Source organism: Mobula birostris, chromosome 7, assembly GCF_030028105.1.
Source record: "Mobula birostris isolate sMobBir1 chromosome 7, sMobBir1.hap1, whole genome shotgun sequence".
In the NCBI taxonomy this organism is placed as follows: Eukaryota; Metazoa; Chordata; class Chondrichthyes; order Myliobatiformes; family Myliobatidae; genus Mobula; species Mobula birostris.
Window position 1 is genome coordinate 108,087,532 of NC_092376.1, and position 17,574 is coordinate 108,105,105.

The 17,574-nt window shown below is 43.7% G+C and overlaps 1 protein-coding gene across 1 annotated transcript in view; it reads right to left on the reverse strand.

Moving 5' to 3' along the window:
- LOC140200788 (janus kinase and microtubule-interacting protein 2-like) overlaps positions 1-9,457 on the reverse strand; it is a 126,124-nt gene extending 116,667 nt beyond the window's left edge. Inside the window, exons 1-2 of the mRNA XM_072264396.1 lie at positions 9,237-9,457; positions 465-962 (exon numbers count right to left, since the gene is read on the reverse strand). Coding sequence (XP_072120497.1) covers positions 465-962; positions 9,237-9,365 — 627 coding nt within the window. The 5' untranslated portion in view covers positions 9,366-9,457. The remainder of the gene's footprint in view (positions 1-464; positions 963-9,236) is intronic.
- Between the last annotated feature and the right edge of the window lie 8,117 nt (positions 9,458-17,574).

The following is a 17,574-nucleotide window of genomic DNA, read 5'->3' on the forward strand; positions in this document are numbered from 1 at the left end:
TGTTCATCTCATCCCAGAAGGAACCAAAACTACAACTGAAGAGAAATTCCAATGATCATCTAAACTTGGATTAACATATTCATTCATTGAAGAAGTGAACTATGACATTACCTCAATACATCTACAATAATATGCTGCGTAATTCAATAACTGCAAATCAGAATCCAAATTCTATCCTGCAAACTTCAAAACAAGATTATACCAGCAATAGATAATAGCAGCATTTTACAGGCAAGTTGTAATCTATCCAGAAATTTCCAATAATGCAAACATGTTTTTACTGTTAATAAAAACTAAGCAAAAGTAACCGTTACTAAACTCTGTCATTTTTAACAATGGAAAGTCACATCCCTCTCAAGATTTGTCATGGTTACAACATTCTAGAATTATAACAGAAAGCAAACCCATTCAGCAATTGGTGGAACATTGATGCCATTCAAACTCCTGAAGGCAATGGTGCTCACCAGCCTGCGGATATCCTTCTCGGACTCCCATTTGATTTTAGCAATGGCCTCCTGATGGGACTGATGCTCACTCCTCAAGTTTCCAGCTTTTATCTTGTCTGCCTGAATCATGTTGCTCAGCGACTCCTCCACCTGCTTCTTGGCTGACTTCAGTTCACTTATTTCCTGCAACAGCTTAAGGCGCTCAGAGTCAAATGTTTTCCGAGCCTCGTCCCGGGCCTCATTAGACAGTGCTGTTCTTACTTTGTCACTGCTGCCATCTCGCAATGCATTCACAAGTGACTTAAGTCGTTGAATCTCTTGGTCTTTAATTTTAATCATGCGTGCGAGTTCCTGATCGTGCTGTTTTATTAATGTCTCTCGAACAGACTGGAGTTCCTTCATTTTATCCTCATGCAGCTTGCTTTTCAAGTCCGTGACCATTGCTGTATGTTTGTGCTGCTCTTGCTCTCGTATACGCTTTCCCTCCTGTACCTTCTCTCGCTCAAGTTTGCTAACCTGAAAGCAGAGCAACACAGGAAATTGGAATGACTGAGTTCTAAAATGTTAGATTTCAAACCACAACTTTTTCAATGAATCAGGATAAATATCCTCAAGAAAATTAAACAAATTCTAAAATCCTGGTGTTTGAGATAGAAAATAAACCAGAATCAATGAATGTCATAGCTATCTCACTTGTCATTTGATTGCAAAGTCAAAACAGGGATTGAAATTAAATAGGGAAGTGTTAATTGGGTGGGTTGGTGGCAGGGTGGAGATACATTTCTACCAAAGGAGGTGTAGGACACTCCGTCCCTCAGCCAGTCTGCAGGTCACCCTTTGGCATGGTATGCATTTGTTTAGCCCCCCACCCCTCTGATCAGGGTCACGTGAAGCCATGGGAGCAGGTGGCGGATGGTCGTATGAGCAGCTGGTGCACATCACAAGTCCTGGTTATGTGACCACCGGCGCCAAGCAGACAATCTTTTGAAGAGTATTGATCATGGCTGGGGTCATCTGTCTTATAAAGACACTGCCCAGAATGCAGCAATGGCAAACTACTTCTGTAGAAAAAATTGCCAAGAACAATCATGGTCACAGACCATGATTGCCCACATCATACGACATGGCACAAAATAAGTTGGGGTGCAAGGTAAGTTTAATTTACACCGTCTTCCTTCAGCTGATTACATCATAAACCTATAAGTTCTTAAGCAAAAATACTGAGAGGAATTAATTCTGCTGAGTAATTTTTGCAATAGGTCCAGACATTGTAAAACCAGGAAAGATTATGTAGATTTATAATACATGGCGGGGAGCTGTGGAAGATAAATTGATGGATGTCACAAGGATAATAGGCTAATTGGCCTTTAAGTTTGTTGTATTTGCTTCTTGGTCTTTATCTGTACGAACAATTTAGAAACGAGCAAAAATTTAACACTTGCATGTAACAATTCCAAAGGAAGTGGAAACTATACACCTGATTGATCAACAGAAAATATTTATTAGAAAACTAATGGTTCAGAGCTTATCCTGTAAAGCTACTAATTTTTAATGATAGAAATCTAATTCCACCAGAGTAAGAAGCTTGTTCTCTTTTTTCCCCTGAAACTATCTCATCTCCTTTCTAAATGTGGATTATTTTGTGAGTTGGTTGTGCAGTTGGCAGAGTTGCTGTCTCACAGCTTCATTGACCCAGTTTGAATCCTGGATTCAGATGCTGTCTGTTGGAGTCCGTACGTTGTCCTGTGACTATTGTTGGTTTCCTCCAACTTCCAAAGACATGTAGTTTGGTAAGTTAATTGAATACTGTAAGTTGTCCCTACTGTAGGTGGGTTGTGGGGTTGCAGGAAATGTAGAAAGATGTAGTTAATGGATATGCTAAAAAGAACAGGTTACAGAGAAACTCGTGAAAGAACAGGGGTCCTGTCCTCTTTTGGAAAAATTTGGAAAGACATTTTTGATATTATTTCAATAGTTCTATGCTTCAATTTAAAACCCCATCCTATTACGGCAATCTTTGGATTGCCAATGGTAGAACATAGATCTTTGTTTTCTTCAGCCTGTTGAATGATAGCTTTTGTTACTTTAATGGCTAGAAGATCTATTTTGTTGAACTGGAAGGAAACTAATCCTCCAACCACTTTCCAATGGTTTTCTCAAACCATATTAAGTTTAAATTTAGAAAAAATTAGAAGTGATATTTTTGACCCTTCGGTTAAATTTGAAGAAACTTGGAAACCTTTTATGCAACATTTTCATATGATATAATCTGACCTTTCCGAATCTTTTTTTCTAAACTTAAGTTATATGATGAGAGGAGCGGAGTTAACGACATTATTGAACGTGTCCGATACAAGCTGTTGGTCTAGCCCTGTTTTGTTTTTTTTTTTCTTGGGTTTTTTTTTTCTTTTGGGGATTTTTTTTGTTTATATATTTTTTTTCTTTTTATTTCTTTTTTAATGTTTAATCTCATTATGAGTTTGGAAGTCTTTTATATCTATGTTGCTTAAAATTCATTTTATATATGCTGATGAACATTTTTTCAATCTCTTTGTACCAACATTGTTATTGAGTTTATAATTTTGAAAAATTAATAAAAAGATTTAGAAAGAAAGAACAGGACAGTAGTAAATGTCGTTAGATTCAGCATAGATTCTTAGTCTAATTACCATTTGTAACATCAGGAGATACAGGATATGGCAGTCCTCAATCATAATCAACATGAAATGTTCAGAGAAATAACTGGAGGATAAACTCATAATTGACCCGAGAACCCCTACATATATTGTTGCTGCTCCTTTTAGGTTAACCATCTCGACACAGGCGAAAGATTCAGCTTGAGGCTTTGTATAGCCTAGTTCAACACTGTACCACCCACTATCTGCTAGCAAGGTATTCAAAATGTATTTGATGACAATTTTTCCCTTTTTATAAAAAATAAACCTTTAAAGGGAAAGCATTTCTTTGTAAGACACATTGGTAGTTCATGTCATAAAAATGTAATCAATAAGAATGACTGAGGGAAATATTCTAATATTGTCCTGTTTCTCCATTCAAAAAATTATCATGACTCTTTTACACCTTCTGTCACAATCCTTTGATTTTCCAAGAATCCAAATATCCATCAATATCTGCTCTGAATATACTCAATGACTGAGCATCCACAGCCATCTCGGGTAGGGAATGCTAATGCTTCATAAACATAATCTTTTTGTCAAGTTTACTAACCTGGAAGCAAATAACACTATAGCAAGCCCCTTAAGATCTTTATCTTTAATTGATTTATAATAATTAAGAAAAAGTTTCTAGTCTCTCAACTTTCCCTAAAAGTCTATAACCCCTGGAATAATTATAGAAAATCAAGGGCATCTACAAAGGAAAGGAAAGAAAAAGCAACTAAATCCAAAAGAGATAAGGTCAAAGATACACACAAACACATACACACACTCCCCATACAGCGTGGATGCAAAATATCCCATTTAGATATTCATTTGATCAAATTTATTTTATCCCATGGTGCTACTCTAAAAATTAAATTGAATTAAATGATTAGAAGGTCTTTAATCTGTCAATTGACTGATCTGAAAAGAGAGGATTATGAAGATTTTGATTTGCTACTAGAGTATCCAGTGTGCTGAGAAGTTTTATTCTATGAACATAGAACTTCAAATATCTGAATTAATCTTCACTCCATGAAGTGTTTTAATGGAAAAAATGGATGACCATATATTAATGATTCTCTAAGTTAATATTCTAATCAACATGATGTGTGGCTGTAGATTGTTTGTATTCATATTCAATGATTTTCCTATGATATAGCTGGCATTTTGACCCATCGGGTCTTTGCTGGCTCTCAGAATATCCACATCAATAGCATTCCTTCACTCAATTCCCAGGAACCTGTTCTTTTATCACATGCCTGTCAAGTCTCATGACCCATCCCTGCTTCTCCACACACTTATTAATACCAGGCATAATTATAGTGGCCAGCTAAAATACCAGATTGCACATCTTTGACATGTGGGAGGAAACGGGTACACAGGGGAACACCAGATGGTCACAGGAAGAATGTATAAAATCCATACAGACAGTTCCCAAGGTCAGGATGGAAGCAGGGTCATTGGACAATGCAACATCAGTACAACTAGGCACCAGTATTACAAACATTCACTGGTGATTCAACAATTGAAGAATTGGTTTACAATGCCTCAAAAATACTTATTTTCTAAAAGTTTATTGTTTTATTATAATTATCAGTCTATACAAGTTCTATTAGCCCGTCCTGAAATGGACCTCCTACAGTACATGATCAACCCTTGATTTCTCAGCCTGCCTTGTCTTGGCCCTTGTGCCTTACTTATCTACTTGCATTGCACTTTCTCTGTAACTCTAACACCTTATTCAGCATTCTGTTTTGTATATACCATTCTTTTATTCATTTCTCAGTCACCGTCTTTTATCACATGCCCATCCTTGAATCTCCACATACTCATTAATATCAGGGCCAATTACAGTGGCCAGTGTAGATGGCAATACAGATACTGTATAGTCATAGTCATACTTTATTGATCCCAGGGGGAAATTGGTTTTCGTTACAGTTGCACCATAAATAATAAATAGTAATAGAACCATAAATAGTTAAATAGTAATATGTAAATTATGCCAGCAAATTATGAAAGTAGTCCAGGACCAGCCTATTGGCTCAGGGTGTCTGACCCTCCAAGGGAGGAGTTGTAAAGTTTGATGGCCACAGGCAGGAATGACTTCCTATGATACTCTGTGTTGCATCTCGGTGGAATGAGTCTCTGGCTGAATGTACTCCTGTGCCCACCCAGTACATTATGTAGTGGATGGGAGACATTAACCAAGATGGCATGCAACTTAGACAGCATCCTCTTTTCAGACACCACCGTGAGAGAGTCCAGTTCCATCCCCACAACATCACTAGCCTTGCAAATGAGTTTGTTGATTCTGTTGGTGTCTGCTACCCTCAGCCTGCTGCCCCAGCACACAACAGCAAACATGATAGCACTGGCCACCACAGACTCGTAGAACATCCTCAGCATCATCCGGCAGATGTTAAAGGACCTCAGTCTCCTCAGGAAATAGAGATGGCTCTGACCCTTCTTGTAGACAGCCTCAGTGTTCTTTGACCAGTCCAGTTTATTGTCAATTCATATCCCCAGGTATTTGTAATCCTCCACCATGTCCACACTGACCCCCTGGATGGAAATAGGGGTCACCGGTACCTTAGCTCTCCTCAGGTCTACCACCAGCTCCTTAGTCTTTTTCACATTAAGCTGCAGATAATTCTGCTCACACCATGTGACGAAGTTTCCTACCATAGCCCTGTACTCAACCTCATCTCCTTTGCTGATGCATCCAACTATGGCAGAGTCATCAGAAAACTTCTGAAGATGACAAGACTCTGTGCAGTAGTTGAAGTCCGAGGTGTAAGTGGTGAAGAGAAAGGGAGACAAGACAGTCCCCTGTGGAGCCTCAGTGCTGCTGATCACTCTGTCGGACACACAGTGTTGCAAGCACACGTACTGTGGTCTGCCAGTCAGGTAATCAAGAATCCATGTCACCAGGGGAGCATCCACCTGCATCGTTGTCAGCTTCTCCCACAGCAGAGCAGGACGGATGGTGTTGAACGCACTGGAGAAGTCAAAAAACATGACCCTCACAGTGCTCGCTGGCTTGTCCAGGTGGGCATAGACACGGTTCAGCAGGTAGACGATGGCATCCTCAACTCCTAGTCGGGGCTGCTAGGCGAACTGGAGGGGATCTAAGTGTGGCCTGACAATAGGCCGGAGCAGCTCCAGAACAAGTCTCTCCAGGGTCTTCATGATGTGGGAGGTCAATGCCACCGGCCTGTAGTCATTGAGGCCGCTGGGGCGTGGCATCTTCATAGAATAGTACAGCACAGTACAGGTCCTTTGGCCCACAATGTTGTGCCAACCCTCAAACTCTGCCTCCCATATAAGCCCCCACCTTAGATTCCTCCATATACCTGTCTAGTAGTCTTTTAAATTTCACTAGTTTATCTGCCTCCACCACTGACTCAGGCAGTGCATTCCACGCACCAACCACTCTCTGAGTAAAAAACCTTCCTCTAATATCCCCCTTGAACTTCCCACCCCTTACCTTAAAGCCACGTCCTCTTGTATTGAGCAGTGGTGCCCTGGGGAAGAGGCGCTGGCTATCCACTCTATCTATTCCTCTTATTATCTTGTACACCTCTATCATGTCTCCTCTCATCCTCCTTCTCTCCAAAGAGTAAAGCCCTAGCTCCCTTAATCTCTGATCATAATGCATACTTTCTAAACCAGGCAGCATCCTGGTAAATCTCCTCTGTACCCTTTCCAATGCTTCCACATCCTTCCTATAGTGAGGTGACCAGAACTGGACACAATACTCCAAGTGTGGCCTAACCAGAGTTTTATAGAGCTGCATCATTACATCGCGACTCTTAAACTCTATCCCTCGTCTTATGAAAGCTAACACCCCATAAGCTTTCTTAACTACCCTATCCACCTGCGAGGCAACTTTCAGGGATCTGTGGACATGTACCCGCAGATCCCTCTGCTCCTCCACACTACCAAGTATCCTGCCATTTACTTTGTACTCTGCCTTGGAGTTTGTCCTTCCAAAGTGTACCACCTCACACTTCTCCGGGTTGAACCCCATCTGCCACTTCTCAGCCCACTTCTGTATCTTATCAATGTCTCTCTGCAATCTTTGACAATCCTCGACACTATCTACAACACCACCAACCTTTGTGTCATCTGCAAACTTGCCAACCCACCCTTCTACCCCCACATCCAGGTCGTTAATAAAAATCACGAAAAGTAGAGGTCCCAGAACAGATCCTTGTGGGACACCACTAGTCACAATCCTCCAATCTGAATGTACTCCCTCCACCACCACCCTCTGCCTTCTGCAGGCAAGCCAATTCTGAATCCACCTGGCCAAACTTCCCTGGATCCCATGCCTTCTAACTTTCTGAATAAGCCTACCGTGTGGAACCTTGTCAAATGCCTTACTAAAATCCATATAGATCACATCCACTGTACTACCCTCATCTATATGCCTGGTCACCTCCTCAAAGAACTCTATCAGGCTTGTTAGACACGATCTGCCCTTCACAAAGCCATGCTGACTGTCCCTGATCAGACCATGATTCTCTGAATGCCTATAGATCCTATCTCTAAGAATCTTTTCCAACAGCTTTCCCACCACAGACGTAAGGCTCACTGGTCTATAATTACCTGGACTATCCCTACTACCTTTTTTGAACAAGGGAACAACATTCGCCTCCCTCCAATCCTCCAGTACCATTCCCGTGGACAACAAGGACATAAAGATCCTAGCCAGAGGCTCAGCAACCTCTTCTCTCGCCTCGTGGAGCAGCGTGGGGAATATTCCATCTGTCCTAATGTATTTTAACAACTCCAACACCTCCTCTCCCTTAATATCAACATGCTCCAGAACATCAACCTCACTCATCTTGTCCTCACCATCATCAAGTTCCCTCTCATTGGTGAATACCGAAGAGAAATATTCATTGAGGACCTCGCTCACTTCCACAGCCTCCAGGCACATCTTCCCACCTTTATCTCTAATCAGTCCTACCTTCACTCCTGTCATCCTTTTTTTCTTCACATAATTGAAGAATGCCTTGGGGTTTTCCTTTACCCTACTCACCAAGGCCTTCTCATGCCCCCTTCTTGCTCTTCTCAGCCCCTTCTTAAGCTCCTTTCTTGCTTCCCTATATTCCTCAATGTCTTCGGCACAGGGCCAAGGCAGGACGTTTTCCACAGTACAGGAACCCTCCAGAGCCTCAGACTCCGGTTGAAGACATGGTGAAGTACTCCACATAGCTGAGGGGCACAGGCTTTGAGCACCCTGGTATTGACACCATCCGGTCCTGCAGCCTTGCTTGGGTTGAGACGTTTCAGTTGTCTTCTCACCTGTTCAGCTGTGAAGCCCACTGTGGTGGTTTTGTGTGGGGGAGGGGTATAATCATGAGAGCAGGGTGGGGGCTGTGAGAAGGGGTAGGAGGGGAGAATGGAACATGTGTTGATTGGAGGCCGACAACAGATGGCTCATGTGGGAGATGGGCAGGGGTCACACTGTCAAATCTGTTAAAGAACAGGTTAAGTTCGTTGGCCCTGTCCTCGCTGCCTTCAGCTCCTCTGTTGCTAGTTTGCCGGAACCCAGTGATGGTCCTCATCCCCCTGCAGACCTCTCTCATGTTGTTCTGCTGGAGTTTCCACTCAAGCTTCCTCCTGTACCTGTCTTTAGCCTCCCTGATCCTGGCTTTCACGTCCCTCTGTATTGCCCTCAGCTTCTCCCTATTTCCATCTCTAAATGCCCTCTTTTTAGCGTTCAGGATGTCCTTAATGTCCTTTGTCACCCATGGCTTGTTATTTGAATAACAAAGGACAGTTTTTGTCGGAACATTGCAGTCCACACAGAAGTTGATGTAATCAGTGATGCACTCTGTGAGCCCATCAATATCCTCTCCATGTGGCTCACAGAGTGCCTGCCAGTCTGTCACCTCAAAACAACCCTGGAGCGCCTCATAAGCCTCCTCCGACCATTTCCTCACTGTCCTCGAGGTTGCAGGTTTACTCTTCACCAGAGGCACGTAGCAGGGTTTTAGATGCACCAGGTTGTGATCTGACCTTCCCACATAAACATATTGGTTTATGTGGCAAAAATAACCCAAATACATTATGTATTGTTTTGTTCCACTGATGAATCAATTGATGAAGCAACACTCACCTTACATTTTTCCTGATGAAGCTCTATTTGTATGTCAGTCAGTTTAGTCCTGAGATCCTCATTAGCAGCTTGCAAGGCAGCTATCAGGGCTTCAGGCTTTTCAGCCTTCCCACGCCCCTTCTTGGACATCTTCAGTTCTTCCTGTTATACTTTTGAATTCAAGAATAAATTGCCATTTTATTTTAGTGCAAATGCACTAGCGCATTCTGTATCACATTCCCTGGCATCCTCCTGCCACCAGCAGGGCTGTGCAAAGCCTGGATCATAGACATCAAAGGAAACGATTCAGTAAAGGTGACTGAAAAGAAGGTACTTTTACACATCTAACACAAAGCTGAATTTGTCAACATAGCTTACAAAGGCAGAGGGAAGATAAGTATATGGGAAAAAATTTTCACCAGCTCTTAAAATATTCCCACTATATCCATCACATCGTCTTCCAAAGCAGCCCCTCTGGAATTGTTTTTGAGAATCTGCCAGGCTGTTGTAACAAAAACATTCACATCAATAGGAAAATAAGGAATGGAATTTGTCATTGAAACATCTATTTTTGCCTGTTCACTTAAATGTTAGTTTTTTGATACTGCAAGTATTCTGAGTCAATAGAAAGGTATTCTGAGTCAATAGAAAGAAATTCTGAAAAATATCAGACATTTAAAAAATACGGGCAAAACATAATTAACAACACATCATTTTTTTTTAAATCGCAAATATATAAGGTTTCTTCGATGGGTCTAGAGCAGGGTTTCCCAACCCATGGTCCACGGACTCCTCAGTCAATGGTAGGGGTCCATGGCATAAAAGAGTTCGGGAATCCCTTGTCTACAGGGAACACAAGGCCGGTTTGTTTGAATCTAGTGATCCTACCAATGAAAAGTACCTCAGTTATATGTAAATTGCCACTAGTGGTGTTACTACAATGTCAATCGTTGTTCATCATACCTTCATCCATCCATGTACACCCATTTATCCAATGAAGCAGCAATCATCTGTGAAAATAAATCAGCAAAAATAAATTAGGTTGATTTTCAAGTACAGTTAAACAATTGATCTTTCTAACCGTTTTGAGAATGGCAATACAACATTTGAGATTTAATGCTCCAAATTAAACAGTGTTTTTCTTATACTGTAATGTACTTTGCTACACCACCAATTGACAATCATTACCTTTTCAGGACTGCATTTACTCACAGGTGGTGCCATTCCTCAGCTAGGATCAATGACATTGGGAGATTGCCTTCTCTCCCTGCAGGTAAAAAGTGTGCCATGTACTTACTGTGTAATGGTCACACTTCAGTTAACATGAACTCTCAGTGCTTGTTAGCTCATTGCAATACAAGACCATATGACACAGGTGCAGAATGAGGCCATTCAGACCATCAAGTCTGCTCTGCCACTCCATCATAGCAGATCTCAGATCCCATTCAACCCCACACACCTGCCTTCTCGCCATATCCTTTGATGCCCTGACTGATCAGGAAACTTTCAACCTCCACCTTAAATATACCCACAGACTTGGCCTCCACTGCAGAGTCTGTGGCAGAGCATTCCACAGATTCACTACTCTCCGGCTCAAAAGGTCTAAAAGGTCGCACCTCAGGCTGTGCCCTCTAGTTCTGGATACCGCCACTACAGGGAACACCCCCTCCATATCCTCCCTATCTAGTCTTTTCAATATTTGGTAGATTTCAATGAGATCCCTCCACATTCTTCTAAATTCCAGTGAGTACAGGCCCAAAGCTGCCAAACACTCCTCATATGTTATCCCCTTCATTACCAGAATCATCCCTGTGAACCTCCAATGACAACACATCCTTTCTGAGATATGGGGCCCAAAACTGTTGACAATACTCCAAGTGCGGCCTGACTGGTGTCTTATAAAGGCTTAGCATTATCTTCTAGCTTTTATATTCTATTCCCCTTGAAATAAGTGCCTGCTTTACAACAGACTCAACCTGTAAATTAACGATCTGGGAGTCTTGCACAAGGACTCCTAAAGCCCTCTGCACATCTGATGTTTGAACCTTTTCTAAATTTGGATAATAGTCTGCACTATTGTTCCTTTTACCAAAATACATTATGTACAATAGAAAGGCTGCAGTGAGTATGGATAATAATAATTTGACATTAAAAAGCTGAACAATGAAAAAAATATTCCAATTAGCATTTTTTTAAATGTTTGAATGGAGATTTCAAGATGCAAATACAATAAAAACATACAAAAGACTGGGTTGTTGTAACTTTCTAAGTATTTTACTTGGAATTTTAAAAAAAGCATCCATTAGTTGATTTGGAATATTTTATAAAATATAGATTGGGAAAGCTGGATGCACAAAGAGCCAGGTTTTGATGAGACAAGTGGTATTATTCAGCCTAATTTTCTGTCTAAAAGCTACATAACATTAATTTAAGCATCATTCAATGGATGAATTAACAGAGCAAGATTCTACTATTTCTCTCCCCAATGCAGGGACAAAATTACCAATGACTGTTGTTGCCATCTTAATGGAGATCAGCTATTGCATCACGGAGGTAAAGACATGAGTTTATTTCTACTCCAAGTCCAGTGCCACTCACAGAAAATATTTTCCATAAGACCACAAGACTTAGGAGCTCCTCCACTCAATCATGGCTGATTCTTTTCTCCCCTCCTCAGCTCCACTCCCTGGCCCTCTCCCCATAACCTTTGATGCTGTATCCAATCAAGAACCTATCAAGCTCTGCCTTAAATACACCCAACGACCTGACCTCCACAGCTACCTGTGGTAATAAATTCTACAAATTCACCACCCTCTGGCTAAAGAAATTTCTCTGCACCTCTGCTTCATATGGACGCCCCTCTATCCTAAGGCTGTGTCATCTTCTCCTAGACTCTCCCACCATGGGAAACATCCTTTCTACAACTACCCTCTTTAAGCCTTTCAACATTCAAGAAGTTTCAATGAGATCCCCCCTCATCCTTCCAAATTCCAGTGAGTACAGACCCAGAGCCTTAAAAATGTTCCTGGTATGATAACCCTTTTATTCCCGGAATCATCCTTGAGAACCGCCTCTGGACAGTCTACAATTCCAGCACATTTTCTTAGACGAGGAGCCCAAAACTGTTCATAATACTCAAGGTGAGGCCTCATCAATGCCTTATAAAGCCTCAGCTCTTGTATTCTAGACCTCTTGAAATGAATGCTAACATTGCATTTGCTTTCCTCACTACCGGCTCAAACTGCAAGTTAGCCTTTAGGGTGTTCTGCACAAGGACTCCCAAGTCCCTCTTCATCTCAGATTCCTATATTTTCTCCCCATTTAGAAAATAGTCTGCATATTTATTTCTTCTACAAAAGTGCATGACAATGCTTTTTCCAACATTGTATTTTATTTGCTACTTTCTTGCCCTTTCTCCGAATCTGTCTGTTCTTCTGCAGCCTACCCGTTTCCTCAACACTATCTACCCCTCCACCAATCTTCATATCACCTGCAAACTTGTCAACAAGGCCATCTATTCCATCATTTAAGTTATAGATATACAGCATAAAAACTGTCCCAACACCGACCCCTGTGGAACATCACTAGTCACTGGCAACCAACCAGAATAGAATCCTTTTATTCCCACTCACTGCCTCCTACCAATCAGCCAGTCCCCTAACTACGCCACTAATTTTCCTGTAATACCATGGGCTACTCACTTGGTACGCAGCCTCATGTGTGGCACCTTGTCAAAAGCCTTCTGGAAGTCTAAATATACAACATCCACTACAACCCTTTTATCTATCCTACGTGTAATTTCCACAAAGAATTCCAAAAAGTTTGTCAGAAAAGATTTTCCCTTAAGAAAACCATGCTGACTTTGTCCTATCTTGTCCTGTGTCACCAGGTAGTCCATAGCAAACCTTAACAATTGACTCTAACATCTTCCCAGCCACTGAGGTCAGGCTAACTGGTCTATAATTTCCTTTCTGCAGCCTTCCTCCTTTCTTAGAGTAGAGTGATATTTACAATTTTCCAGTCCTCTGGCACCACGTAAAGTACAAATGATTTTTAGAAGATTATTACTGATGCCTCTACAGCTACCTCTTTCAGAACCCTAGGGTGCAGATCATCTGGTCTGGGTGACTTATGTACCCTGAAGTCTTTCAGCTTTTTGAGCACCTTCTCCCTTGCAATAGCAACTGAACTCACTCCTCTTCGCTCACACACTTCAACATATGGCACACTCTTCTGTCAAGGAATGTCAAATCTGACACATATGCACTTAATTCTTTTAGTCAAATACAATCAAGCTTTATATTAAGAAATTACAAGATATTCTTTCCTGAAACAAACCTAATAACATCTTGCCGTTAGTTTCAGATATTGTCCAATTCTATTGCCCTTGCAATGTTGCTAAATTACATTCTTATACTCTTCTGTGGTTTAAAGGTCATTAATTTCACAGTGCTCGATGATAAGGAATCCCAGAATTCTGACCAGAGACAATGAAGGAATAAGGATATAATTCTGAGTCAATGGGAAAGACGAAAAGGAACTTGCAGATGATGCTGTTTGCTTAAATTTACTGTCCTTGATCTTCTAAAGGATCCAAAGTTTGAAAATGAGCATTCTCAAAAGACCTAATGTACTCTAAACAGCACGTTGCAAAATACTGCTGTAGACAATAATTTGTGAATGAGAGCTGAAGCTCATATTAATTAATTATAATCAGACAGAGGGACTGAGATTAAAATATTAGGCCTTTAATCAAAAGGCCGGGGGTAATAATCTAAAGGCATGAGTTCAAGTTCTATCATAGCAGCAGGAGAATTTAAACTCATTTGAGGGAATAATCTGAAGATCAAATAGAAGGAATTAGGCAGGAATGAAATGTGGTTCATAGCTTCTGTCAGTGTCAAATATGTCACCAAGGTTGTTTGCAGCCTATGTCCATTGCCAAGAAAGATTCAATGATTAGGAAGCAGAGTTTCAACTGCAAAACTAGTAAATTAAATTCAACAGTGGGTAATTCAGAAACATTGTTCTGACAGGAAGGCTCAAATCTGGACAGACAAGTTTTGAAAGTCCAAGTGCACTTAAAATGGGACTATTTTCATCTAATGTCTGAATGCCATTATAATTGGCCATTTCCATTCTTATCTATCCAGAGGTGCTGTCAGGTCACTGGTCTGAGTGCTACTGGTACCATGTGACCCAGTGCAACCTGTTGCATGGTCGGGTGGTCAGGGACTAAACTGGCTCTGCCACCAGGCTTGCCTGGTGAGGAGGGTGGATAGACACCCTGCAGGACGTAAAACAAGACCTGTCAAAGGGTGGATGAACCCTCTCGTAGGGTCAACGGCCATCAAGTAAACACGTGCCGTGAAGCACGGAAAGGGCATCCCTTGCATCGAAGCTTGGTCTGGCCATTCACTGCAATAGAACTTCCCCCAGCCATCTTGGACCCCATCATGCTGCTGGATCCGGGAGGGGATGTCGAGGGGGTGGGTCTGGACCTGTGCAACCCCCTACTCACCTAAAATCCATTCACGCACACGCTGTTCCTTTCTGAGTGGGGTACCCACAAACTGACTGAAAGGAACCATTATCATCCTATGGGATGGATGGGGGGGGGGGAGAGAGGGAGAGGGGGAGGGGGAGGGGGAGGGGAGAGAGAGGGAGGGGGAGGGGAGAGAGAGGGGAGAGAGAGGGAGAGGAGAGAGAGGGAGAGAGGGAGAGGAGGGGGAGGGAGAGGAGGGGGAGGGAGAGGAGGGGGAGGGAGAGGAGGGGGAGGGAGAGAGGGGGAGGGAGAGAGGGGGAGGGAGAGAGGGGGAGGGAGAGAGGGGGAGGGAGAGAGGGGGAGGGAGAGAGGGGGGGAGAGAGGGGGGAGAGAGGGGGGGAGGGGGGGGGAGAGGGGGAGGGGGGAGAGAGGGGGAGGGGGGAGAGAGGGGGAGGGGGGAGAGAGGGGGAGGGGGAGGGGAGAGGGGGAGGGGAGAGGGGGAGGGGAGAGGGGGAGGGGAGAGGGGGAGGGGAGAGGGGGAGGGGAGAGGGGAGAGGGAGGGAAGAGGGAGGGGGGAGAGAGAGAGAGAGGAGGAGAGAGAGAGAGAGAGAGAGATCGATCTAGAGGTAGGCAGATGTTCATTTGAAATGGCTTTGCTTCTCCTATTTTCTCTACAGTTTTTTTACTTTCCTTGGTATCTATCCATGCAACCCTCCCATCTCTCATCAGTATATTGTCACTCTGCAATATCCCCTGTAAGAAAAGAACTGGCTTCATTGCACCACCGGATGATAGTCAGCTCTGTCATCACAGAACAGAAGTATCCCAATGCAGAAGGTAAGTGGCAATAAAACTGAATAGGTGTTGAAAAAAGACAAGTAATTGAGAACAGGTTCAAAGAGAACAGCAAACAACAGGAATTCTGCAGATGCTGGAAACTCAAGCAACACACATAAAAGTTGCTGGTGAACGCAGCAGGCCAGGCAGCATCTCTAGGAAGAGGTGCAGTCGACGTTTCAGGCTGAGACCCTTCGTCAGGTCTAGGAAGAGTGAGTAAGGGATTTGAAAATTGGAGGGGGAGGGGGAGATCCAAAATGATAGGAGAAGACAGGAGGGGGAGGGATGGAGCCAAAAGCTGGACAGGTGATAGGCAAAAGGGATACGAGAGGATCATGGGACAGGAGGTCCGGGAAGAAAGACAAGGGGGGGGGACCCAGGGGATGGGCGAGGGGTATATTCAGAGGGACAGAGGGTGAAAAAGGATAGTGAGAGAAAGAATGTGTGTATAAAAATAAGTAACAGATGGGGTATGAAGGGGAGGTGGGGCAATAGCGGAAGTTAGAGAAGTCGATGTTCATGCCATCAGGTTGGATGCTACCCAGATGGAATATAAGGTGTTGTTCCTCCAACCTGAGTGTGGCTTTATCTTTACAGTAGAGGAGGCCGTGGATAGACATGTCAGAATGGGAATGGGATGTGGAATTAAAATGTGTGGCCACTGGGAGATCCTGCTTTCTCTGGCGGACAGAGCGTAGGTGTTCAGCAAAGCGGTCTCCCAGTCTGCGTCGGGTCTCGCCAATATATAAAAGGCCACATCGGGAGCACCGGACGCAGTACATCACCCCAACTGACTCACAGGTGAAGTGTCGCCTCACCTGGAAGGACTGTTTGGGGCCCTGAATGGTGGTAAGGGAGGAAGTGTAAGGGCATGTGTAGCCCTTGTTCCGCTTACACGGGTAAGTGCCAGGAGGGAGATCAGTGGGGGGGGATGGGGGGGACGAATGGACAAGGGAGTCGCGTAGGGAGCGATCCCTGCGGAATGCAGAGAGAGGGGGGGAGGGAAAGATGTGCATAGTTGTGGGATCCCGTTGGAGGTGGCGGAAGTTACGGAGAATAATATGTTGGACCCGGAGGCTGTTGGGGTGGTAGGTGAGGACCAGGGGAACCTTATTCCTAGTGGGGTGGCAGGAGGATGGAGTGAGAGCAGATGTACGTGAAATGGGGGAGAAATCTGTTTAAGAGCAGAGTTGATAGTGGAGGAAGGGAACCCCCTTTCTTAAAAAAGGAAGACACCAATCTCATCCTAGAATGAAAAGCCTCATCCTGAGAGCAGATGCGGCGGAGACGAAGGAATTGCGAGAAGGGGATGGCGTTTTTGCAAGAGACAGGGTGAGAAGAGGAATAGTCCAGATAGCTGTGAGAGTCAGTAGGCTTATAGTAGACATCAGTGGATAAGCTGTCTCCAGAGACAGAGACAGAAAGATCTAGAAAGAGGAGGGAGGTGTCGGAAATGGACCAGGTAAACTTGAGGGCAGGGTGAAAGTTGGAGGCAAAGTTAATAAAGTCAACGAGCTCTGCATGTGTGCAGGAAGCAGTGCCAATGCAGTCGTCGATGTAGCGAAGGAAAAGTGGGGGACAGATACCAGAATAGGCACGGAACATAGATTGTTCCACAAACGCCAGGTCTTTATGTGCTGCTATTGTGACTCCCGTCTCCCCTTCCCCCACCAATACTCTGCAATCCCATCTCCTTCAGATCCCACCATCAGCTCCTGGGCCCTCAGAGGCTCCATCTTCCTCTCACCCCAACCCTCCCCTCTCCACTGATGCCCCCCACCCTCCCCACTCCCCCCTCTGATCCCAGCTCTCATCCGTGCTGCGTCTTTACCATCCCCTCCGACCTTCAACTGTCGGAGGCAGAACGCTCTGTCCTCAGTAAGGGCGTCACCTTTGTCCCCCTTCGCCCACACCTCAGCGAGTTCCGTGTTTGCCATGATGCGGAACTTTTCTTCCGCCGTCTCCGAGCCTACTTCTTCGGCAAGGACTCTTCCACCCCCACCGATGACCCCTTCTCCCGCCTTCAACCCTCCTCTT